The sequence below is a fragment of the Ixodes scapularis genome, unplaced genomic scaffold (assembly GCF_016920785.2).
Source record: "Ixodes scapularis isolate PalLabHiFi unplaced genomic scaffold, ASM1692078v2 PGA_scaffold8__174_contigs__length_109621045, whole genome shotgun sequence".
Lineage (NCBI taxonomy): Eukaryota > Metazoa > Arthropoda > Arachnida > Ixodida > Ixodidae > Ixodes > Ixodes scapularis.
In genome coordinates, this window is record NW_024609883.1 from 28,236,945 (window position 1) to 28,264,507 (window position 27,563).

The 27,563-nt window shown below is 46.1% G+C and overlaps 1 protein-coding gene across 1 annotated transcript in view; it reads left to right on the plus strand.

Annotated features, from left to right (window-relative positions):
- Window positions 1–1,953: 1,953 nt before the first annotated feature.
- LOC115324310 overlaps window positions 1,954–27,563 on the plus strand; it is a 77,888-nt gene continuing 52,278 nt past the window's right edge. Inside the window, exon 1 of the mRNA XM_040221705.1 lies at window positions 1,954–2,143. Coding sequence (XP_040077639.1) covers window positions 1,954–2,143 — 190 coding nt within the window. The remainder of the gene's footprint in view (window positions 2,144–27,563) is intronic.

Here is a 27,563-nt window from a genome sequence, read left to right on the forward strand (position 1 = left end):
ACTTAACGCACAAACACGATGTGAAGCGTGTCTGCGTATGTTGGAGAGAGATACCGACGAGGGGAAAACCAAGCGTCGAATGTCCATGCATCAAAATGTCCGTGCACCGAAATATCCGCGCACCGAAAAGCCCCACACCGAAAACTCCTAAAAATTCGCACCGAAATGAACTACAGCAAAACGCTCTACACCGAAAAGTGCTAGACCCACTACGAATGGGATCCTCCGTTACCTCTGCCGGTTTACGAACCATAATGATTCAGAACCACTGGTCTATGGAGCGCCATCCCTGATATACAGAAAACGCCACTCGTACTTCCCGTTGTCGCCATGAATCCGCCTAAACAACGAAAGATGCCAAATCAGATGATTACATTAAAATTTATACTTCAATTACTACTTCTTTGAGCACAACAAGGTATTTGTGCTCTCACTACAGCAAGAAGTGTCCTCCAAACCAATGCTAAAAAAGAGCCAATGCAACTCGTTGGGCAGAGCAAGTGCCAAGCTCGCTCAAAACAGCTACTCGGTTGGTTCAGCTCCTTGTCGCAGGTGTGCCGGCTGGCCTCTGGATAATCTTTTGAAATCCTTGAAGCTTTCATTTCCTCCACCCCAAACTTGTCAAAAAAAGAAAACCAGGCAGCCAGCAAAAAAACAAAAACAACAACAAAATCGGAACATGGCGAGGAGAAAACGAGAGGCGATTTCCTCCTTTCACAGTGGCGAGAAGGAAAGTGAGGGTCGGGTTCCTTCTCTCTGCTTGCGGGCCGGCCTTTAAGATGACCAGAACGTCGGGGCTCAAGGTGTGATACTTAAAAGGGCCCGCTGTACTAGAAATGAAACTTGTTAACACAGAGGTTCGGGCGAGTTGGTTGCTCATGATGTACAGGGGGAACAGCGCACCGCAGAACAGTCATTCAAATCAACATACACACAAAAGAAAGAAACACTTACTCAGCGCTGACTGACAACTCTCTATGGGGGATCGGTGGCCGCATTCCAATTTCGAACGTCGTCGAAAGCACACGCGGAATCATGAGCTCCGTTGGAGCTGAGCAAGCGTCCCTGCTTGGACGCTGTGATATGGCTTTGGATCTTCCTGCTGACTATCGGTTTATTCTGCCGACGCTACCGGCGAATGACTTATCGAAATGCACGGCATTTCTGCACGCTGACATCGGAGTGCGGCCGTACCGCATTGAAGATTTCAGGTAACCTTTGCGGCAACTTGGCGTCCTGAGCGACGTGACCGGTATGGGGGTGTTCCAGATGGGGCACGTTTGAATTGTCCGCCTCATGTCGACTGCCGCCAAGGAGAAACTGATGATGTCTGGCACGTTCAAGGTGAAAGGAGGTTGGTGTGTGCCGATGGACCCCGATCGACGAGAGGTCCGACTCAAGCTTCACTGGGTGCCTTTCGACGTGCCCAACGAAGCCCTGAAAAGGGCACTGGAGGAGTTTGGCGTGGTGAGAGAGATAATCCGAGAAAAATGGCACATCGACGGGTTTGACGGCATCGAGTCGTCGACCCGGGTGGCGCGGCTGTCACTGAAGGAAGGCATGACGCTGGAACGCTTGCCTCACCAGCTTCGGTTCACCAGCGGCCCTGTACTTGTGGTTGTTCCAGGACGTGCACCAATGTGGCTGCGGTGCAAACGGTCTGGACACATTCGCCGTGATTGTAGGGCGCCTCGCTGTAGTGAGTGCCGTGGATATGGTCACGAACGCCAAGACTGCGTTCGATCCTACGCTCGTGTCGCAGGAGGACGCCAGGCCGAGGAAGACACGAACGAGCTTGTGATGGACGAACAAGAGGCGGAACAGGCGGCGGCGCCCTCAACGCAAGCGTCTGTAGCGTCGGCGACTTCAAAGGCAACAGTAACCGCTAGCAAGGAGTGCGAAGGGAAACCTGACGGAGAAAAGGAGCCTTTTGTGGTCACAGCGCCAACCGAGATGCCGACCACGAAGCTCCAGGACACCACGGGGGATTTCGAGCACTCAGCCGGTTCGGATGCAGCTACAGTAGAGGAAGCAGCGGAGAATACGGCTACGTGTAAGGAAAAGGAAGTGGCACCGGAGAACAGCCCCAGCGAGGAAATGTCCCTGGACGCGATCACTTCGAAGCGGCGACTAGAGGACTTGGGTGCACGCAGTGCTGCTGCCAGCGAGCAGGCACTGCGACGCCTGGAATATCAGTGGAAGCTCGCCGGGAAAAAAGGACGCTATACGACACGCAGCCGCTCGCCGTCGAGGGCTCGTGAAGACCGGCTGTCACAGTAAGCTGGTTCCCCGCTACCCCCTGATTGGCAAGTGTCTGATAGCTGGCACAAGGTCATAAGCTCCTAAGTTTTTAAAGCTATGAAACAGCTCGAGGTCGCACTGCGTATAGCTACCCTGAACGTAAGAGGACTGTCTGCAAGGCGAAGGCAGTGCCAGCTCAGAAGGTTGTTCTTGGAAAACGACCTCGACGTGATAGCGGTCCAGGAAACCAAGATTGAGAGCGAGGAGCAGACCGAGCAGATGGTGCGCCAATTTGAGTCGCGATACGATGTATGCGTAAGCCATGCGGTAGGGAGGTCGGGAGGTGTATGCATCTTTTTGAAAAATGCTTTAGGTATTATTGTTGAGAATGTTGCTTCGCGTGAAGATGGGAGAGTCGTGTATTGTGATATTTGCTTTTCAGATCAAAAGTTTCGTATAATCTGTATCTACGCGTCGACTGTAGAGACGGAACGATGCCATTTTTTTGAAAGTATAGCGGAATATTTAAAGTGCGAACGACTGCTTGTGGTGGTGGGGGATTTTAACAGTACATGTGCTCCAGAAGACAGGACCCCTCATAGTCGCCGGAGGGATAGCAGTGCCGATGTCTGGAATGAACTGGTAAATGAGGATTACTTGGAGGACGTGGCACATTGCGGAAAGGGCACGAAGGGCGTGCAGTTCACACATTTCCAAGGAAGTAGCCACGCACGGCTAGACAGAGCATACGTGTCAGTTGAGCTAGTTCCGCTGTGTGGACACTATAGTGTCGAGCAGGTGTGCTTTAGCGACCACTGCCTTGTGACTTTCGGGTTAGGATCAAAAAGAAAAGAACGACACCGATTTGATTGGCACAACTGCAAAATAAATTACAAGCTCCTTGACGACGAGGTGTTTAACGACAAGATAAATGCAAGGATTGAAAATTTTAGGAACATCTGCGGGAGCGAGATGACCGGAGAATGGGAAGAATTTAAACGAGTAGTTAAAATGGACGCCATAGAAAGATCAACCATTCTAAAGTACGAGAAAGAGAAAGAGGAAAAGCAGCTGCGTTCAACTTTAAAGGAGCTTGTTCTAGAAGAGTGTAAATCCCCCGGGTTATTTATAGATGACATTAATAAAATAAAAAGCAAGCTACAGCTCATGGATACTGAGCACTACAGAGGTGCGATAATACGTGCCCGGGCAGAAAAGTTTCTCGCGGGTGAAGCACCAACAAAACGAGCGTTAGCCACAGAAAAGAGATACGCACGCGCCAATGAAATAACTGAAATTGATTATCAGGGTACCACGACGCGTGACTCTAGCATAATTGAGGGAGCCTTTCTTGAATTCTACGAAAACTTACTGAGCCACAAAGCCCCAAAAGAAGAAGGTTTCACAGAAAATGTTTTGCCCCTTCTGCCAAAGATAGGTAGTGAAATAAAAGAATGGTTAGAACAGCCGATAGGTGTGTCCGAAGTAGAAAGAGCCATTGATGATTTGCAAAGCGGAAAATCACCGGGCCCTGATGGTTTGGGTGCTGCCTTTTATAAAAAGTATAAAAAACATTTAGCTTGTATTTTGTTACAAGTGTACCGCGAATGTTATGAAAACCAAGTTTTTCCCCCTTCCTTTTTATTTACCCACACAGTCCTTATCCCCAAAAGTGAAGACTCTAATAAACTTCGTAATGTAGCCAATTACCGGCCCATTACACTAGCTAATACGGACTATAAGATTCTAATGAAAATCCTTGCGAGACGAATGCAATTGGTTATTGGAGATGTGGTGGGAGAACATCAAACGTGCGGTATCAAGGGACGTACGATTATGAGTAACATTCATGTTGCGCGTAGTGTGTTGGAACTATGTGATGCTAATTTCCGGAAAGTTGCTCTGTTGCAAGTCGATCTTGAAAAAGCTTTTGATCGAGTGTCCCATGATGTTCTTTTTTGCATTCTAAACCATGTTGGCGTGGGTAAAATTATTTTTGATGGAGTAAAGATGGCCTATAGTAGCTGCACGACTAGTCTTGTAATTAACAAACAAGTAACTAAACGCATTTCTGTGTTATCCTCTGTTCGGCAAGGGTGCCCACTTTCGCCGTTGTTGTTCGCCATATTTCTTGAGCCCTACTGCCTAAGTGTCATAAAGAGTGGGAACATACGTGGTTTTTCTTTAAATGCATGTGATGTTAAAATATTAGCGTACGCTGATGATGTTGCGATTTTTTGTAGTGATAGAGAAAGCGTCTCAGCGGCTGTTCAACTCACGAGATCATATTGCGCCCAGACAGCGTGTGCTGTGAACTGGGCGAAATGCTTGGGGATCTGGCACGGCCACAGGGACGTGACTCCGCGTGTGTTTGAATCTATTCAGTGGTCTACAGAGCCCGGCGTATACTTGGGAGTGCCTTTGAACAATTACCGTGAAAGCAACGAGCTCTGGCGTAACAAAACAGAGGAGATGAGTCTTAAAGCCGCGAAGTGGGGTGGCAAGGAATTTTCTATCTTCGCACGGGCAACAGTGTGTAATTTATTTTTTGTTGCAAAGATTTGGTACCTGTTACAGGTTCTGCACTGCTCTCGTGTGCATTTGCAACGCATGCACCGGGTGATGGCCGTGTACATATGGAAGTCTACCTGGGAAAGGACTAGACGAGGTAACTTTTTTCGCCGCGTGAAGTCGGGTGGGCTTAGTTTGTCGCATTTGTTCATACGACAGCTGGTATCGAGGTTTTTCTTTTTGCGAGACCAGGCTGACCCGTTTCTGAGAACTGTCATTCAAGTACGGTTGTTCAGAGAGTTACCCGAGTTCATTGTTTCGACGTGTGACACATGTGAAGGCCAAGTAACGGGCTTTCTTAGAGAGGTTGTTTGTGCGTACCAATTTCTTAGTGTGCGATTTTCAAGAGAGTACTTAAACTTTGTCACACGAAAGCGTCTGAAGCGAGATCTTGTTGAATGCCTGTTTCCCGTCCCATTGTATCGCTCTTTGTTCTCCGACAGTACTGACCGTGATGTGCTTTCCCGCGTGAAAAGAATGCTAGTTCCCGGATCTGTGAAGACCTTTTATTTTAAACTACATACCAACACGCTTCCAGTAAAGACATGGTTAGCAAAAAAGGGCATGTTTGTACCATGGAGCGAGGATTGTATTTTGTGCAAGAAACCGGAGACCGTGGAGCACGTGTTCCTGGACTGCTGGGATGCTATCCTGTTCTGGGACGTGCTCCAACGCACTCTTAAAAAAGACCTACCGCTCACGGCTCGGGGAATACGCTTTTTGTCTGTGGAAGGGACGCCTTTCCCATATGATCTCAAATTTTTACTGGGCCTGCATGCTATTTGGAGATGTAGGATGGCAGTTCGTCACGCGGATCTGGATGCCCGTCCAGTACGGTATTATTTCATTGAAAATATAAACTTGATAGCAGCTGTCTACGAGAAAGTATGTCTGGAACTGGAGTGGTTGCCGGCATTTTTGAAGCTGTCGATGATGAGAGAATTTTAACAATTCTCACCGCCTCTCCAAACCTTACAGGCGACGTTCTATCGTCGCCTTCACTAGCGTCGTCAATATAATATTGCACATGTTCAAGTGAAATTTATCGTGCATTGTGAATCTTTGTTCACTGTCAAAATCTTGCAATAAAGAAAAAAAAAAAAAGGATCGGTGGCCGAGTGGTCTAGCGCACACCAGCTCGGAGCACGTGGAGCGAAAGCTCGCGCTGCAGAACCCAGGGATCCTGGGTTCGAGCCCCACCCCTGCCAGTTTCGATCTGGATGAGCATCGTACCGGCGTGCGATCGTGTATCACTACTGCGTGATGCACGTTAAAGAACCCAGGCTAGCGGCTGTACCGCACTGGCTAAATTGCTCATCTACAGCTGGGAGACTCGTCGCCCCAGTGAGGCAGACCAAGTTCTAGGCTGTATAAACACACACACAACCCAATTTTTTGACAACTCTCTATATTTACACTTTCTCTTGTTCTATTTGTGCTATATGCAAGGGCCAGGGAGAATAACTGGTCTTTTTTTCTTTTCTTTCGATATGATGCTAAATAGTGAACTAAATTGAAATTAATGTAAAGCTAGGTAGTCTAATTCTTTTTGTGACAAGGTTAAAGACGGAGTACTAACGCATGTGCCGTTGTGTTTCGAAATGTTCTCTGCCTCGATAATTTCTCTTGTGAGCTTGTTATGATGCTTGCCAAGCACGCCACAGTTACTCAGCTGCACTGAGCACCCACAGTGCAGCTGAGTAACTGCGGCGTGCTTGGCAAGCATCATAACAAGCTCACAAGAGAAATTATCGAGGCAGAGAACATTGCGAAACACAACGGCACATGCGTTAGTACTCCGTCTTTAACCTTGTCACAAAAAGAATTAGACTACCTAGCTTTACATTAATTTCAATTTAGTTCAATATTTAGCATCATATCAAAAGAAAAGAAAAAAAGACCAGTTATTCTCCCTGGCCCTTGCATATAGCACAAATAGAAGAAAAGAAAGTGTAAATATAGAGAGTTGTCAGTCAGCGCTGAGTAAGTGTTTCTTTCTTTTGTGTGTATGTTGATTTGAATGACTGTTCTGCGGGTGCGCTGTTCCCCCTGTACATCATGAGCAACCAACTCGCCCGAACCTCTGTGTTAACAAGTTTCATTTCTAGTACAGCGGGCCCTTTTAAGCATCACACCTTGAGCCCCGACGTTCTGGTCATCTTAATAGCCATCTGCGTGTGTCAAGCAAGAAGTTACGGTGTAGTGATTATGTTCACGGCCGTCCTTCATTCAGAGATGGCACCACCTACAATGCGCCGATTGCACGTGTCACGTGTTGTATAAAACCACGGGCCGCGTGACGGCAAGACATGATTCGGCCACCAAAAATATTAAAAATAAATCTGCTCGAGGCGCTCGCCTCAGATCTGCCCTCGTCACCGTCGAGATCGGTTGCCTGTCGTCTCGTTCCCATCGGCAGGTTCTGCCCAGGAGCCAGCCGACACCATCCATGTAAGCGCGGATCTAGTGAGGTCCAAAGGCGTTCAAGGCTTGTTTGACCCCACAGCACCGGAGAATTACAAAATGGCGACGAGGATGGCATATTAGAATGCACATGCCCATCTAAGCCTACTTGACAATGGCTCAATCAACATTGACAAATATCGCGGCGGCGATTCCTCCACCTCCAGTGTTCTTGGCCGTTCCCGGCACACCTGTACAGGCCTGGCCGGCGTGGAAGGAGGCCTTTCTTTCGTACCTCCATGCTACCGGTATCCACGACGTTCCGCCGGCTCAGAAGAAGCATGTCCTTTTTTCGATGTTGGGAGTAGAAGGGCAGCGCATTGTCTCTGCTTTTCAGCTGAACACCGTGCCGGCCACGGAGCATCTGAACGAGTTTGAAGCGTTTTTAGCCGCGCTCGAAAAACACTTTGAATTTTCGGGATGTGTTGCTTTGGAGCGCAAGAAACTGCGCTCTCGGACTCAGCTGCCTGGAGAGACAGTTTCAGAATTTCTGGCTGCTCTAAGACATCAGGGTTTTTTTTGTGCATATGGTACTGCACTAGACGAACATCTGTGCGACGTGTTCCTTGAGGGCCTCAATTCCAGACGAGTTCAGGACCGTATCCTACGTGAGTGCGTTGGCACTGCGGTACCTACACTTAACCGGGCAGTACAGCTCGCTCTACAATTCGAGCAACTGGCTCGGACCTCCGAACAATTTCACCAACGCCAGACGTCGGTATCGGGGACATCTTCAAGCTCCGGTGAAGTCCAGTACATCGAGCAACCCCGTTTCGAACAGGCGCAGGCACCAAGACGGGGATATCAAGATGGTCAAGGGCGACTGGCATCCCAGGTACTCAACCAAGATGGCCACCCAGGTTTTTCTACCTGGCCCTATCGTCAGTACACGCCAACACCAAGGACGTCCCGGATGACTCCCTGCCCTCCAGCAGTCAACCATGTACCGCGGCCGCAAGCGCGAGTGGGTCCTCAACAGCGTCGTGACGTTCCTCCTTCACGAATGGGCGAGCGAGCAGGCGGCCCCGACCTCTGCTGGTTTTGTGCACGTCGCAACCATGCGCGTGACGTCTGTCCGGCACTCCACGCTCAGTGCTTCCGTTGCTTGAAGATGGGCCACTTCGCCGCTGTTTGTAGGAGTCGCCAACCACCGTCAGATTCCTTCGTATATGATCAACGACAAGCGTCCCTTCCTTCCCGGGGCCACGCCCATGAACGTCAACACGGCCCTTCACCTCCGTGGAGATCCGGCCGAGCCACGGTTGGAGTGCACGACGACTGCGACTACCAGTATAACGTCACGTCCGTTGACGACGCCCCTGTGCGGACCTTGGAGGGACCTGTAGTCGACCGAAGCCGACTAAATGCCTTCATCGCTGATGTACAGGTAAATGGACTACCTTTAAAGCTCCTGATTGATACCGGATCCCACGTCTCGATTCTAAACACGAGAATTTTTAATGACATTAATCGCTCCGGACAGATTCAGTTACATCCACCTGCACGAAGACTTGTTCACTACATGCATGAAACCATTCCTGTCCTTGGAAGCTTCACTGGCCAAGTCGTTTTTAAGAACCGTTTTGCATCACTGGAGTTCTATGTCTGTCAAAATGGACGTTCCTTACTCGGCATCGATGCTGTGCGCGAGTTGCAAATTACTCTGTCGGGAGCTGATCACAGCTGCTCTTATGTCAACGCAGCTGACGGAAGACCGGACTCCCAGCAGGATGTGACGTCGGTTAAAGTTCCACAGCGCCGGCCGTTCACTGTTTTGTCCCGCCAACCACCGCACCAGCCAAGTTCGTGAGATGTCCCCGGCATCCTGTTTTCTTCACAACCGGGTGTTAACCTATCACAGGCACATCTGTCACCCGACGAGCAAGTGGACCTAGAAGTTTCATCAAGAACCCCACAGTCGACAGCTGTTGCGCACTCCGCATCTTCGACTTCGCGGGACGTATCGCAGCTTCCTCCCGGGTTCGAAGACTTCCAGCATCTTTTTAGCCCGGAGCTGGGTTTGGTACACAATCACACCCATACCGTCAAGGTACGGTACAACGTGCCACCTGTTCAATCTAAGTTACGTCGGTTGCCCATCACGTTGCGTGATGCGGTATCTGAAGAAATTTTCAGGCTGGAACATCAAGGCATCATTGGGCGCGTCAATGCGTCTGAGTGGGTCTCGCCCATTGTTGTGGTTAGGAAACAAGATGGCAGTATTCGTCTCTGCGTGGACCTACGTGCGCCGAACCAGGCCATCGTCATCGACTCTTTTCCTTTACCACATATCGAAGAACTATTGAACTCCTTGCAAGGAGCCTCACACTTTTCTAAGTTGGACCTGGCCTCAGCTTACCACCAAATCCGGCTTGCCCCGGAAAGCAGAGATTTGACCGCTTTCATCACTCATGAAGGCCTTTTTCGATTTAAAAGAGTCTGTTTTGGACTGGCTTCAGCACCTGCGGCCTTTCAAGACATCATGTCCAAGGTTTTGAGGAACTGCAAAGGTGTCCGATTTTATCTCGATGACATCATAGTGTATGGCTCGTCGCAGTGAGAACATGACGAAAACCTACGAGAGGTATTGTCGTGCATCTCACGCGCAGGGATGAAGCTGAACCGTAAGGGTGTTTTCAGGGGTCAAGAACTATCGTACTTAGGACACCGTCTTTCCGCGGAAGGGCTAGCTCCTCTCCCTTCTAAGGTAGACGATGTTCAAAACTTTGAGGCTCCTTCTGATCCATCGAAGCTTAAAGCTTTCTTAGGACTTGTGGAGTACTACAACAAGTTTATTCCGCATTGTTCCACTCTAGTAGAGCCGCTTCGTCGATTACTTCGCAAGGACGTTCCTTTTGTCTGGTCCCCAGAAGTAGAGGCCAGCTTCCGGAAAGTAAAGGGGTGCCTTAAAAATGCACCAATTCTCTCTCTTTTCGATCCGACGCTTCCAGTCGTGGTATCCACTGACGTTTCCATGTATGGGTTGGGTGCCGTGTTGCAACAACAGATAGGAAACCAACTACGGACAATAGCTTTTGCCTGACGCTCACTTACTAACGCTGAGCGCATGTATTCCACCGGAGAAAAAGAGGCACTGGCATGTCTCTGGGCCTGCGAAAAATGGCATGTTTACCTTTGGGGTCGTCATTTCGTAATTCGCACCGATCACCAAGCCTTGGTAACTTTACTTTCTAACAAAGGGTCTGGAGTTCGACCTCTCCGGATCACTCGGTGGACAGCAAGGTTGTTAAATTATAACTTTACAATGGAGTATCAGAAAGGGGCGGACAACGTGGTCGCCGATGCCCTCTCCAGACTTCCTGTGTCAGACACAGAAAACGGTACGCAGTTCGAAGAGGACGTAGTTTCCCTTATTATGCTTCCTTTGACACTAACGGATTTTCAAGAAGCTACCACCACAGACGTTGTCCTTCCTCGTGTGATTCGATATACCCTTTCATCATGGCCGGATGATAGCTTCGCCCTGACCGACCTGAGACCTTACTTCAATGTAAGAGATCAACTGTCCTTACATAACGGGATCCTTTTCCAAGGGGAAAAGATTGTGGTACCTGAACAGTTACGTGACCGCATCTTCCAACTGGGCCACGAGACGCACCAAGGTATTTCCCGGACAACGACCATCATCCGAGACAAGTACTGGTGGCCCCGAATGTCTCAGGAAATCAAAGAACGGATTTAACATTGTACAGTATGTAACTCAACTGACAAAACTGCAAAGAGAGCACCTGCACCATTGCAACCAGTTGAGTTTCCCAAACAACCGTGGGAAAAGCTGGGGTTGGATATTGTGGGACCGGTTGAACACGCACCTCCGAGTCAACGTTTCTTTCTCGTACTAATAGATTATCACTCAAAATGGCCGGAAGTACAACCGGTGGCATCAGTAACTTCAACAACTGTTATTAACTTCCTGAAAACTGTCTTTGCCCGCGAGGGTCTTCCTTGCGAAATAGTTTCGGACAACGGCGTCCAGTTTGTTTCACACGAGTTTCAAGAATTTCTACACCAGCATGGAATTAAGCATTCCAAAACATCTTTATATCACCCTCAAGCAAATGGCCAAGTGGAAAGGTTTAATCGCGTATTAAAGTCATGTCTTCAGCTAGCCGCCGTACAAGGACGCCCTCTGCCGGATGCTGTCCGGGACTACCTGGAAGCTTACCGACGAACTCCCCACTCGGCAACAGGCCAAGCACCTTCATTACTGCTTCATGGACGGACCCATAGGTCCAAGTTAGACATTCAAGGGATGTCGACCCCCGAAGCTCCGGCTGTCTCGTCAAGCCGGACTGATCTTCATGCGAGAGTGCGTAGTTACCAACAGAACATGAAGTCGTACTCGGACTCTCGAAAGGCTGTTCGGTGGCCGAGGTTCGTCGCTGGCCAAGCAGTCCGGATTTATCGACCACAACACAAGAATAAATTACAAACTAAGTATTCAACGCAACAAATTATTCAAACTCAAGTGGGCCCGGCCACTTATAAATTCGCTGACGGGGGAATATGGAACGCCGACAAATTAACAAGAGCGTTCATTCCACCAGAGCAGCAGGATGCAGATCTTTCCTGGGATGATGAAGATGAAAACGAACCTGCTCCGATAAGACACCATTCTCCGTTGGGCAACCCTACTGTCACGGCTCCACCCGATCCTGTCTGCAGTCCAGCTACAAGTAGAGCTAGTTGCAGCTCTGAACGTGCTGTGCCAGGTCCATCCCCGCAGGTGACTTCGTCTAACTCTGTGTTCCCAAGTCTCGAGGTTCAAGATCCTCTTCAACCGTTCATCCCGATGGCGACCAGCAGCCCCGCTGTATCTAATCCGGGAACACCTTCCTCCATACCTCCCCTTGAAGAGAGCGTGAACGGTAGCAGTACTCACCCCTGCGTCCCGGAAGCAACAGTGACTACGCCAACTCAACTCTACAGTCGGATAGTACGTGAAAGAAGACTTCCACAGCGACTGAAGGACTACGTGCTTTCATTTTATGGAAAGAGTAATCTGTTTTCTTCATCTGGCAATTATCATGTGCAATGAACTGAAGCGACTTTTTCTGATTTTTTTAAATGTCACCTCTCACGAACTGAACTAATTTGCACTGTAATGGGACTTTCCACGCGGTTGTGCCTGAACTGGACAGTGTTGTGCCCAGCTTAAAGTAGCAACAATGCCTGTTTTTTTTTTGTCTAGTGTATCATAGACAATTTACTAAGTGTGCCGGTTTTCAACAGTTGGAATTGTCTGCGTTACCGCTGCATTGTTTTTTTTTATGGAGGGGAGATTGATGAATTATTCATATACGCTCTAAAAAAATTATATTTGTATATACTATGTGCAGGTATTTTTGTTACTACGATTCTGTAGATATGTTGTCTTCCTTTTACGTTTCTTTTTTTTTTATAAGGGGAGGAGAATGTAGTGATTATGTTTTCGGCCGTCCTTCATTCAGAGATGGCACCACCTACAATGCGCCGATTGCACGTGTCACGTGTTGTATAAAACCACGGGCCGCGTGACGGCAAGACATGATTCGGCCACCAAAAATATGAAAAATAAATCTGCTCGAGGCGCTCGCCTCAGATCTGCCCTCGTCACCGTCGAGATCGGTTGCCTGTCGCCTCGTTCCCATCGGCAGGTTCTGCCCCGGAGCCGGCCGACACCATCCATGTAAGCGCGGATCTAGTGAGGTCCAAAGGCGTTCAAGGCTTGTTTGACCCCACAGCACCGGAGAATTACAAAATACGGGTATTGTCTACGAGTGCACATGCTGCCTCCGGAGGTCAAGGCCTTATTCGGAAACTTCACACCATCCGTAGGTCACGGAAAGCGAATTTGCAAAATCCTTCAAGCCGAGTGGCATCGTCAAACACGGCACTACCGGAACTACCTATATATGCAGCTGCGAACAAACCCGACAAATACCTTCAGCAGAAGGGCCAGGCGAGAAATCGCCTCCCTCACAGAGAGAACGACCGACCATCTGTGGAAACTCACTTTGTGGCATCTCCGTAAGAACAGACCGAGGGAAGAACAGGCGTTGAATAACCTTGTATGCACAATGGGAGACATCCACATACCAAACGCAGTACAGCAAGTTCTCAGTCTGGGCCCTAAGTTTGCGGTGGAACCTAAGAAGACGGCACCGGAGTTACTTTCCCTTGTGAGGGAAGTCTCGAGACGAGCTCCGGAGACCGAAATGGATCGCTGCACCTCTGAAGGTGTAGACATGCTTATGCGGTACAAACCACCATCTATTCCTCTGCCCATCAAGAGAGTAGAAACGTACCTGAAAGAGAATTCATTATATTTTCTGCCCGCTGACAAAGAAGGAGGTTTTGTCCTCATGCATTCGGACACGTTTGGAGAAAAAGCATTAACAGCAGTCGAATTCGTTTTCAGCAAGCGCTCTGACATATCCCTGGAAAAAGATAAAAGGTCAGCAAAACAATTTTGTCACTTGTACGATTTAAAACAACTTTGCTCCAACATCGATCGCAGTAAAAATCTGAGTCTAGAATTATTTTTCAGCGCCAAAACTCACAAAGCGCATTGCCCCCTCCGGGTTATCGTTTCTGAAAGGGGGACATGGCAAAAGTCTGTTGCCTTATTTCTGCAAACACGGCTAAACCTACTTAACATTGATGATCCATACCTGATCAGCAGCTCCTCTGAAGTTTTCAACTTTTTAGGAGAGCATCGTGACCAAGACCTAAAGGTGTTTTCCATCGACATTAAGGATCTGTACTATTCCTTGCCCCACGACCGCCTCCTAAGGTACATAGAGGACAGCATAGACACCTTCGGTGCTATTGCCTTTCAAAATGAGTCGGGCTTATCCGAAACCAAGTTTTTGACCTTGATTAACATCTACCTCAGGTCGACCTTCGCTACCTGGGATTACCAACCATACCTACAGAAGAGAGGTGTCTGCGTCGGGTCCTGCATTGCCCCTATCCTTAGCGATCTCTATCTAGCGCACAACGACAGGAAGATAAAAGAATCATTAGACAGCTCCAAAGTTATAAGAGTGTTCCGGTACGTCGACGATTATTTAATTGTTCTAGCTTCAGACGATCGCAACTTCACCAGCATGGTTGCTGACGTCCTCGACAGTTTTAAAATCTGCATGAGTCCTTTGGAAATTACCCATGAACTTCCAAACGAGCGCTCTTTAAGATTCCTAGATCTCAGACTCTTCATGTTACCCTACCATTTATGTTGGTCGTATGAGCCCAGGGGAAAAAACCGCTTTTACCATTCAATTCGGCCCATTCAAAACTCGTTAAGAGAAGCATCTTGCGGTTATGCCTCAAAAACTCACTCAAAAAATCCTGCTCGCACTCCATTCCAGCGAGCTTTGACGGGCAAGTCTCAAGACTAAAGCGCGCAGGATACCCAAACTCGTTATTAACATCAGTGGCCGAAAAGCTCATCAACCAAAGCAGGCAAGATTTATTCACACAACAAAAGCAAAGAGACAAAACAAAGAAGCCCATCATTGTGCCATATATTCATAATTTTTCCCACAGACTGAAGAAAATAGCTAACCGAGTAAACTTGGAAATCATCTTCTCAGCTCCTAACAAACTTCACAGCTTATGCAAGAAGGTAAATACTCCACCAATAACAACAGTTGGCTGCAAAAAGAAGCACAAGAATACCTTTGTTCCTTGTGCAAAAAAGGTGGTCTACTCCTTTCCCCTCTCTTGTGGAAAGCTGCACATAGGTCAAACCGGAAGGTGTCTGAACGATCGCCTTCGAGAGCATAACAACACATTCACCAACAAAAGCTCCGGTCATCTAGGGATTCACTGCCGTGACTGTGGGTGCTCAGTGCAGCTGAGTAACTGCGGCGTGCTTGGCAAGCATCATAACAAGCTCACAAGAGAAATTATCGAGGCAGAGAACATTGCGAAACATAACGGCACATGCGTTAGTACTCCGTCTTTAACCTTGTCAGAAAAAGAATTAGACTACCTAGCTTTACATTAATTTCAATTTAGTTCACTATTTAGCATCATATCGAAAGAAAAGAAAAAAAGACCAGTTATTCTCCCTGCCCTTGCATATAGCACAAATAGAAGAAGAGAAAGTGTAAATATAGAGAGTTGTCAGTCAGCGCTGAGTAAGTGTTTCTTTGTTTTGTGTGTATGTTGATTTGAATGACTGTTCTGAGGGTGCGCTGTTCCCCCTGTACATCATGAGCAACCAACTCGCCCGAACCTCTGTGTTAACAACTTATTGGTCATTCAAGGTTTGCAGAATATACCTTTTCGTTTGCTCATCAGTTTACGCGGGAAAGCAGTGTCATGAAATATTTGAAGCTTTTTAGAAAAGTTAGCCTACCCGATATTTGGGTCGTGTTCCACATATTCACTCTTCCAATTGGTGGCAGTGATTATAGGTCACAAAACGTTCTCAAATAATCTTCGTCTATTTTCCTGTAACTGTAACCGCTGCGTTAAGTTGTCTTCTTTTTTTTTTTTAAGAAAAGGTGCAAAACAAAAAATAGGTAAATGGTCATTTATGTCGTTAGTAAAAATGCCAGGAGTAGCCTCGTGAGTGTTTTAATTTGTTATACATACGCCGAAATAAGTAGCGAAATCCGAGGATACCCTGCTGGGTAGTGTCACAGTATTAATACATCTAAAGGTACACAAGCCATTTTGTAATTCAAACGCGTGCTTTTCTTTTTAATGGAAATCGATATTTATATCACCCATTATAAAGAAGGGCTTAGGTGCTGAGCCAAGAACAACAAGACAGTCCTCACAGTAAGGTATAAACTGAGCTTTGTCTCCAATCGGCGGCATATAATCAACACAAATAACAGTACTTTCGGCGTCTAGAACAAGAGACTGGGCGTCTGTCGAGGTAGCGGAAAACTCATCTAACACAAAGCAAGAAATGCATTCTCTTAAAACAATTGCTACCCCGCCTCCTTTTGCATTTTTTCTGCCCAGAAAAGGGGGGGGGGGGAGGTGCATTTATAGCCAGTGAAATGAGGAGGCTCCGATTTTCAGGGATCTACGTTTCCGTACAAAGCAAAGCATCAAGATTTATATATAATTACACATGAGGAAGATACACCTTTCTCGTATCTTCCTCATGTTTAGTTACTGTTCGCAACACGCTCGTTTTGTACTTATACATAATGATTCAAAAAACAACTTTAGATAGTCTTGTTTATTGTTTATGCTCCTGGGATTAAAATGAATCAAGGAAGTATGTGAATAATAACTTTGATATGTTAGATTGAAAAGTGAATACTGGTAGTATTTTCAGTCTACTGGGGGTGACACAATCATTTTCGTCAAAACTTATTTGGTCTCCGAGTTATCTGCAAGTTGTCAAGGTCATCGCTGCACTTGATGTGAACAGCGCGTGCTCCTTCAGTTTTCCGGGCAAGAATCTTTCTGCTTGTATGCCATGCATAAGCGTAGTTCTTCGCATTGGCGTGTTTTTAGCTGCTCGAATAAGCTCCCGATTACGCCGAGTCAAATTCTCTTACTAAAATATTAAGGTGGGCTAGTTGGATATGCATATTTCGAAATAAATAGCACGAAGGTCAAGAACAAACTGACGGTACAAGCGCTAACTCACAACTGTCGTTTTAATAATCCCACAGAAGACGAGAAAGAGGTAGCGTTTATCTCTCGTCTTTCTTTTCGGTATGAAAAATTCCCAAAATGAAACGGTCTTGATGGAAGAGAAAGTTACGTTGAAGGAACTGAGAAATAACAATAAAGGAAGAAGGCGTTACGTTAAAAAACTGAAAATTAGCAGAAAGAAAGGAAGAAGTTGTCCACAGTGAACCAAAGAAACCACCTTAAGTTGGAAAGTTAAGGTAGTTAAGTTCTTTTTCAGTCAATGCCACTGATGGTGCACTGACACACGAGTTCTCCTTTTCTTTGATAGCCATTGCCTCGTATATTTCCCTTGATGTCTTCTCACGATACCTTCGAAGGATCCTTGTCTCTGTAAGTTTCGGCTTGCAGTGACAGTCTCTTAAGTGCACTGCAAGATGCCCCGATGGTGTTGATTTGAGTGACGCAGCGTGTTCACGTAACCTGGTGTTCACACACCGGCCAGATTGACCAACATATACTCTGCCACAGGTGAAAGGTATTTCATATATAACCTGGCTTTGGCAAGGTATATATGTTTGCATGTGCCTCTGACCGCATTCGTTGCGGCGGTCTTGTGGGGAATTTATCACAGGACAAAGCTTCTTTAGCTTGTCTGGTGCTGAAAAGACGACAGGGATGTCATACCTGGCAGCCACCTTTTTCATGTTGTGTGATACCCGGTGAATGTAGGGTATAACAGCCGGGCGTTGTCCTTTGTTCTTGGCTTTTTCTTTCTGTCTGTGGATGTTGATCATTTCTTCTACTACATCGTACAAGGTGGTACTTGGATAACCAGAGGTCTTGAGTCGGTTTATCTGTGTCTCAAAGCTCTGTCTTGCCGTGTGGTCACATGACTTTTTTAGGGCTGCGCTAAGAGAGTTTTTGATTATAGATATTTTAATGAGTTTTGAATAGGAGGACTCATATTGGAGTAATTGTTTTCTTGAGCGTGGCACGTACATCCAGCAAGTGTGGTTTTGTTGGAATATCATCTGTAGATCAAGAAATTGAAGGCTGTCGCCTGTCGGAAGCTCGTGTGTAAAGTTGAGTCCTTGTACGTTTTCAGTGAAGATTGAACGTATATTGTTGATTTGTTGCTTGTTACTTACATCAGGTCTGTTTTTTAGTAGCACGAGATAATCGTCCACATATCTGTATATTCTTGACACCTGGTTGTTGGATACCCACTGGGCGATGGCCCGATCGCATTTGGATAAGAAGATGTCGCATAACACTGGTGCCACACATGATCCAATGCAAATTCCTTTCTTTTGCAGGTAAGTATTCCCGTTGAATGAGACGACTGTGGATGCTAGGTAGAATGTCAGTAACTCTAAGAATGACTCAAGATGTACGCCAGATTTGTTTTGGAAGGGCACTGTACCATTTTCTTCGATACATTCTTTTACAGCCACGAACAGTTGGTCATGGGGTATTGAATAAAACAAATCTTCCACGTCAAGGGAAAAACCATATTGTACTAGTACGTTGTCATTTTTTAGATCCTGTATAACTTGCTCTGAGTTTGAAATCAGGAACGGATCTTCCAGGCGGAGGTTTGATAGCTGACTAAATAGGATCCTTGACATAGCTCCTTGCCAAGAACCTTTTTCAGTTATGACTACACGGAAGGGACATTCCACTTTGTGTGTTTTAGCCGTAAAGAACATATCCAAAACATCTTTCTTGGATGCGGTAATCTGCTTTTTCAGATTTGTTAACTCAAGCTTGAAGCACAGTTGAAGTGCTTTAGCTTTCACTTTTTTGGTCTTCATATCTTGCAAATAGTTGAAGTTCTTTTGTATGGCTAAAGTCGCCTTTTGTAAATACATATTGGTGGGGCATACTACAAATCCCCCTTCTTTATCTGAAACTAGGAGATTCAAATTATGTGTTTTGAAATAGTCGACCACTCTAGGTCTCATTATCTTGTTCTTAACATGTCCGGATTTCAACAAAACGTCAACACATTCATCAATACATCTGGTCCTGTCATTTTCCGGAGCTTTTGCAGCAATGTCGCGTACAGTCGACAGCATCTGTACTCCCTGTATGCGCGGAGCCGTACAAAACTTGGGGCCTCTCTCCAGGACCTTTTCAATGTCTGCGGGAAGAGAGGACTCGCCCAAAAATCTGACCGGCTCGCCTTGGTGTTCCTTCTGTTTGGCTCGTAGATATCGTAGGTGTGGTATGTAGGTCCTCCAGAGAAATTCTGTCATCCTGGATGAAGTGTGGAGAAAGGACTTGTATCTTGATTCATGGTTGAAACCGGAGGCATCCGTGTTTGCTAGCAGCCACAGGCACTCACGGTAAAACCTAACTTGTCTCCACAGTTCGGATCGGAGAATCCTGCAAATCCTTTTGCTGTGGCGCATTGATGGTTGTGCCAGACCGAACATACCTCCGATGTCATGGGCTATGACATTGCTTCTGATGGCGAAAGCATAAAATCTTGCTCGGCAGGTAGAAATGGCAATTAAATCGATATAGTAAGAAACTGGGTCTGGATATGATACACACGGAAAGGGGCCCATTGCAGAAGAAAGATACTGTACTAAAATATTAGTACTAATTTAATTTAATTTTAATTTTTTATAAATTAAATTAATTAGTTTATTGAATTAATAATATTTTAATATTAATTAATATAATTATTAATTTAATATTAATTAATATTAATATTTAATTAAAAATAAATTAAATAAATTAAAATTAATTTAATAAATTTACTTTAGTAGTGTGGTTTAAAAACAGTTTGTACGCCCAGCGGGCGCAAAGCTCTCTGAACAGCATCTGACACGCCCTGGACATAGGGAATAGATACAATAGACGTTGCCCGCACTCGTGACTCACTCCCCCTTCCCCTCTGCATTCGCCTCTGCGTATCGTTAATAAACGTCCTCGGATAATGGCGCCGCTCAACCACATGAGCTTATTGTCGAAGGGCCTGAATTTCGCAATTGCCCCACGGAAAGTGCCCAAACGTGATATCATCGTGGAGGTTGAGGAGAAGTTGCGGCACATCCAGGATACAACTGGGGTAAACTTGGCTCGTAGCCGAATTGTAAGTGTCCTGGCGAATGCAAAAAGCACTCGGACGAACCTTACCGCCGGGGAACGCACCGCGCTAAATGATCTCAAATCAGATAAATCTATCGTTATCCTTTCGGCAGATAAGGGAAAGGCTACTGTGTTACTAGATCAAAAGGATTATGAGGAGAAAATGTACAGCATCTGGAATGATGCTTCGCACTTTATGAAGCTGAACCGTGACCCGACAGCAAAGTCAGAGCGCCACCTCGTTGAACATTTACGGGTACTACTTAACAAAGGACGTTTGGATCAAACGTTGTACCGCCGACTGTTTTCTTCGGACGGGGCCACTCCAACCATCTACGGGCTACCTAAGGTGCATAAAAAGGGCTGCCCTCTCCGTCCTATCGTGTCTTTTGTAGGTTCACCAACTTACAACCTGTGGAAGTTCTTGGTTGAAGTGCTGAAGCCGTTAACTGGGGACAACTCTAGGTCGGTTAGAAACTCTCGCGATTTTGTAACCGAAGTCTGTACGCAGCAGCTTGATGATGGCGATGTGATGGTGTCTTTTGATGTTATCTCATTGTTTACAAATGTCCCCATTGGCCTGGCTATCGATTATGTAGAGGCACGTTTGAAAGAAGATCGTAATTTGGAGAGTCGTACGTCCTTACTTGTGGAGGATATTATGATTTTGTTGCGGTTTTGCCTGAATCAAACGTACTTCAGTTTCGCCAACACGATCTACCATCAAATCGAAGCGTGCCCTATGGGAAGTCCTATTTCTGTTACCGTAGCTAACTTAATGATGGAGCACGTCGAAACACGGGTGCTAAACTCAGTACCCTTTCCGGTGAAAATGTACTGTAGGTACGTAGATCACACTTTTGTAATTTTGAAAAGAATTAACCTAGATGCTTTCCACGTGGCGCTGAACAGCGTACACCACGCCATTCAGTTCACGTATAAAACAGGGACAGATAATGTGTTGCCTTTTTTGGATGTGTTGGTACGCCGGGCCAGTAATGGCAGTGTGGAAACGACGGTGTACCGTAAGCAGTGTGACACCGGAAATTTTTTGTCCTTTGACTCGCATCACCCGACCGAACACAAATGGTCTGTTGTAAGAACCTTTTTATCACGTTGTGATGCAGTGTGCTCTAACAAGCAGCTATGGTTGCAAGAGATAGAAAATGTGGTTGGTGCGTTAGAGCGGCGCCATTATCCGAGGACGTTTGTTAACGATACGCAGAGGCGAATGCAGAGGGGAAGGGGGAGTGAGTCACGAGTGCGGGCAACGTCTATTGTATCTATTCCCTATGTCCAGTGCGTGTCAGTTGCTGTTCGGAGAGGTTTGCGCCCGCTGGGCGTACAAACTGTTTTTAAACCACATTATACCTTAGCGAATGTGTTCCCGAAACCGAAGGACCGCACCTCTGCAGACGGTCAGAGGGGGGTCGTATACAAAGTGCAGTGCGGGGATTGTGACGCGACCTACATCGGCGAAACGGGCAGAAAAAGGGCAACGAGATTGAAAGAACACAAAAGGGACGTTGCCAAGGCCACCCATGCCACGGGGTCCAAGACGGAACTTGTCGAACACTGCTGGACGACAGGACACAGTTTTGACCTGGACAATGCGACGACGCTGGCCCAAGAACAAAGGTGGGGGCAAAGAAAATTCGTCGAGTCCTGGTTCATTCGCCGTGACTCATCGGTGTGCCACACCAAAGGTGGCCCCCTGCCGGACGTTTACGGGGACGTGTGTGATAAGTAGACTGGTCGACCTCACCTCATTCGTGTCAGTGTATACTGAAGATGCCACCTGCATAGGTGGCGAAACGTCTGTACCTTTTGTTATTAATTTGTTATGTTAAGTCGGAGTAAACCTTTGCAATCATGAATTCACCCGGCTTTTGGAACATTTTTGCATTTAACGTGAAACAGAACGAGCCTCTCCACTTGGGTCTTTTTTCATCTCTCGCAGACACTATTTCCTGCTTTTCGTGGTTTGTTTCAGACTTTTGTATTCTGTCCGGCCAAAGCATCTGTGTTACACTAACACCGGGTTCTTTAGGATATCTACAGGTATTCTTCACAGCAAATGGCTTCCAATCAGGAACACGAGTTTGTTCTCGGCCACCGAGAGCAAGTATTTTCAAGGTGAGCTATTGCCCACCTATATGAGTTTTGTATTTCATTCCTCTTGAATACCATAACCTATGTGTAGTGGTCTTGCATTAGTATTTTGTTGTCTCTCTTCTGCAAAAACACCCAAGTTTGACTAAGACCGGATTCTTTCTTATACATGCAGGTCTTGGTGGCAAGCACCAGCCAATCAAGGCCAGAAGTTTGCTCTTTGCTGCGCATGGCAAGTGTTTTCAAGGTGAGTGATTGATGCCTATCTGAGTTGTGCATTTCATTCCTCACATACACTCTATGTCCTGTATTTATAGTGGTTTTGTGTCAGGCTTTTGTGTCTCTGTCCGGTCAAAGCATCTGTGTTAGACTAAGACTCGGTTCTTTAGGATATCTGCAGGTATTCTTTGCAGCAAATGGCTGCCAATCAGGAACACGTGTTTGTTCTCGGCCACTAAGAGCAAGTATTTTCAAGGTGAGCTATTGCCCACCTATATCAGTTTTGTGGTTCATTCCTTTTGAATGCCATTTCCTATGTGTAGTGGTCTTGCACTAGTATTTTGTTGTCTCTCTTCTGCAGAAGCACCCAAGTTTAATTAAGACCGGGTTCTTTCTTATGCATGCAGGTCTTGGTGGCAAGAACCAGCCAATCAAGGCCAGAAGTTTGTTTTTTGCCGCGCATGGCAAGTGTTTTCAAGGTGAGTGATTGATGTCTATCTGAGTTGTTTGTTTCATTCCTCACAGACACTCTATTTCCTGTCTGTATAGTGGTCTTGTTTCAGGCTTTTGTGTCTCTGTCCGGCCAAAGCATCTGTGTTAGACTAAGCTTTAGGATATGTGCAGCAATTCTCGGCAGCAAGTGGCTGCCAATCAGGAACACGAGTTTGTTCTCGGCCACCAAAGGCAAGTATTTTCAAGGCGAGCTATTGCCCGCCTATATGAGTTTCAGCATTCATCAAGGAGCGCAAAATCAAAGCCCGGGGGTTGGCCATTGCAAAAATGTTGACTCGGAAGCGCATAGGGAGGAAGCTTTATAAAAGTATCCACCTGCTTCTACAAGACAAACCAAAACTAAGAATGTGGGTTTCATTTGAAAAAAAAAAGAGAAAACATTGTCAGCCCGAAATAACTCGTGGGCGGCACGGAGCAAACAAGCCACGGTACGAGTATGCTTGGTTCAGGCGTTTGTAGGGGTAATAGATGACTCGGTGTTTTCTAAAAAAAATATTTTTTTTTCTAAATGTGTGCTGGTCGAATATTCAGGGATGGGCATTGAGTCGGGATGTTAAGGTAAAAATTTCATCCACATGCCGGGATTCATGGGCCTTGTCCCCCTAGCGAGGGGGACAAGGCCTTCAAAATTTTGGGTTCGCAAAAGGGGTGCGTCAGTTTTGACGTCTCATTTTACATCATGGGTCTCAATTTAAAACGCACTATAAATGACATGCCTGAGATTCGTTTGGGTGTACTTCCTCTCAGCAAGTATATGGTTCTGTCTCAAAAAGGTCTAATCTGATGTTGACCGCTCCTCAGGTCTCCACCGACGATTCATCAGGACGAGACCCAACCGGGACACTAGGGAGGAACGGCTTAAGCAAGGGAGGCTACATATACGACAGCTTCTTGCGGACCAGAAACGAAAATAGATAGATGGTGGGTGTTTCATTCGCTATGCCTTTTGGCGTGCACATTATGTTTGTTATGTTTCAAGATTCCTGCAGAGTTCGGTTTCAACTATTGTAAAATACCGAGCATGCGCCCAGGTCGCAGAAGCGCCTACCCTCTGATTCGGAACGATCCGTAAATAAGCAAAGGGCATACCAGACACCAATCCACCTGTTTTGAGCCGTCCTCAAAATATTGAAATAGCACATCAAGCGCCAGGTGCTGTGGCGTCTTTGCCACACTAGCGCCAGTCGCAGAGCTGACAGATCCGTTACTGGCGCAAGCCATGGCATGGCCTTTGGGAACCAGGGAATCGAGATTAAAGAAGTAGCGCAGAAATTGGAGGCGAGTGGTGAAGGTGAGCAGAGTTAACAGAAAACAATGACGAAGGGAGTTCTGTCGCATGAGGCATCTGTGTCCCGTGCATGTAAATTTGAGTGTGCTGTAGGTGGCTACCCAAAAAAATTGTTACTTGGACGTAACTAATCGCAAATCTCTCTTGCAGTTTCCATGGCCCACAAGCCAGCCGGCGCCAGTTCGTTCTCGTTCAAAGGTGAGGATTCTAGATTTTCTAGTTTGCTCTGAAGCAGCAATACTGAAGCCAGAGAAGCGGTACGGCATATGTAATTGACAGAACGACTGGGGACGCTTTCACTGAAGCTTGTTTTGCTGCAATACACGTGTGTATTGCACCAAAACAAGCTTCAGTGAAAGCGTCCCTACTCGTTCTGAGCTCCGTCAATTAAAGGTGCCGTACCGCTTGTCTGTCTGGCTTCAGTGTTGCTGTAGGCGACAAAACGTGTGCCCAGTTTTGTCACAAGAGGCATATTATGTCACACACATGTAATTTTGAATTTATCCGGCTTAGTGTGCTGTAGGTGGCTGGTCAAAGAAATTGATAATTGGACGCAGCTAATCGCAAATCTTTCTGGCAGTTTCCACAGCCTAAGAGCCAGCAGGTCCCAGTTTGCTTTTCTTCAAAGGTGAGAATTCCAGATTCCCGAAGCAGGAATACTGAAGCCATACGACCGGTACAGCATTTTTAATTGACAGAGCTCAGAACGACTGGGAGCTAATGCATTGAAGCTTATTTTTCTGTAATACAAGCGGGCGACATATACATGTGCCCAGTTACGTCGCAAGAGGATATCTATGTCCCGCGCATGTAATTTTGAATCTTTCAGACTTGGTGTACTTTACGTGGCTACTCAAAGTAACTGCTACTTGGACGCAGCTAACCGCAAATCTCTCTTTCAGTTTCCACGGCCTACAAGCAAGCAAGCACCAGTTCGTTTTTCCTCAAAGGTGAGCATTCCAGATACTCCAATTAGGTGCGAAGCAGGAATAGTGAAGCCAGACGAGCGGATACGTATATTTAATTGACCGAGCTCAGAATGACCTGTGGCAGTGCCATTGAAGCTTATTTTTCCACAATCAAACGCAGACATAATTTTGAATCTATCCGGCTTGGTGAAGGATTGCTACTTGTCGCAAACTAATCAGAAATTTTTATTTTGCAGTTTCTATATGGCTACAGCTAGCAGGTGCTGTTTTCATTAAGTTGAGGATTTCACATTCTGTTTTCAAACATCAAGTTTTTGAATGAGAGTCCTAAACAATTAACTTTCTTTTGCAGTAAATGCCAGATCCTCCAGTTCAGGAATATGTTAAATATATTTGGTATGGATAAGTCCAATGTTTTGCTTCTTTATTCACAATTTGACAACAGCAACATTTTTTTTAATTTATCACTCAGAAATACACACAAGAAGAGACTGCGTTGCAGAGAAATGTTGCGCTAAACGTGATATTCCAACTCGTATATAGTTTTATTGGTAGCCGATATAATATATTGGACTCCAATATCCATAATACGCTGAGTATATTGGAATCGTAAACCCCTATTGGATCCCCATACGACATATGGGGATCCAATAAGGGTTTATACGGTATTGGATTCTAATATTTTCAGCGGATTATGGATATTGGAATCCCATAACAAATCCTTATTGTAATACAATACAATAAATGTAATGTTTTCCAATACACTGTCTATATTGTATTGCAATACAATAAAAATATATTGTTTACCAATATCCATAATACGCTGTTTATATTGGGGTTTTCCAATAGGGTCAATGGGCCCCATTTTTGCCCGTTTTCGGTTTCTGGCGTTATAGAGAACCATGTATTCGAAAGCTCTGTCGGCCACCATTTTCTCATTGACATTTTCAGAAAAAAAAAAAAAAAACTGTATAGTTTTTGAATAAAATATCGGTTCGTGCTGAAACTTTGACATCTGGTTACCTCTAGCGACACCATGGGTCGAAGAATAAGCGTTCGGCGATGCGTTGTTTATTTTTTCGGTGAAACAAAACCTGTATTTTTTTTTCTGGCACACCTTGCATATTAGTAATTAAAATACGTACATCCAAAATGCGTTTCAAGAAGGCATTTTGTTGTCTTTATTGGCACTTAAGGTACAAATAAATATATGTACACCGTTTTAGAGCATGTTAAAGTCCTTAAGAACGAACTCTTGGCTCTGAGGATTCCGCGAACGAGAACAGAGATCGCTTACCTTTTCGCGGATTCTTCAAATGTGTGTGTTCTGAAGGCCTTTCTTACGTGCCCACAAAAAAGTGAAATACAGGAGTATGAATCAACAAACAAGTTTCAAACGAAAAGAGGTGAAAAACAAACAAAATGCTAAACTATTCACGCTTACGAACGCAACACGAAATATGTCAAAATCTACAAAACATGATTTCGGAGTTACCGGCGGCCGTTTGATTGATTGACAGCACCACGGTGCTGTCAAATCTTTTTCTCGGGCTTTGGCGGCAGTATAACACTATTGAAGATGTCTCATAAAAAGGTGCTAGAAAGAATTAAGTAAGCAAAAACATTGACTTGATAGCACCTAGAAGAGCTTCCAACATCTCCATAAAACCTTCATATCACAAAGAAAAAGAACAAGACATTGGTGGCATAGAGGGCACTAAATGCAAGGTGCCAGCTCCAGATAAGACACTTTATTGCCTAAAAAAGGGACGTTCTGCAAAATCATTGTTTTCCATTTGGGAAAAATGTAAGCATTAGAGAGAGGCACCGAAGCCGCAGCAAGCTGCATGGGAGCATGCGGAGCAACCCTATCTATCTCGACGAAAACCTTCAGCAGCAGTTGAAGCTCCCAAGACATCTGGAGTGGAAGCCCACGTAACAGGTAACAAACTGCACGAGTGTTTGTAAAAAAAAAACAGTTCTGTATGAAAGAAACGTTTCGCCGCAGCTAGCACTTTCCAGAAGTGTGCATGGACACCGTACACAAAGTATGAGCCACTCCGCAGCCTGCATGAGCGGAGCAAATGTTCTAGACGAAAGAAACGACACACTGCAGCTAGGACTATCTGTAGTGTGCCATCAACTAGCTAGATGGCGCAAGAAGTCATGGTGTGTGGCGCTGCAACTAGATGGCGCCACTTGTCCGAGAATTGACATCCGCCCCTGCGAGCGTAAGTGTTGATCCCCGCGGATCTGAATGTTTGTACGCTGGTCACGACAATAAGACAGTCTTCACAAAAACTCCGAGCTGGTGTGACGTCTCTTCCTTTCGTCGGGGTTCCCGCCTTGGGCCCCGCACCTCGGCACCCCGCTGCCCACGCGCCGGCAATGTAAGCCTTTCCAGCATCTCTACAGGCCTTTCGGGGCGCTGTCTTTATCTTAGCTTTCCCTGTCTCTTTCCACCCACTCGTAATGGCCCCATGAGACCACAACATCTTGGCGACGAGCTATAACCA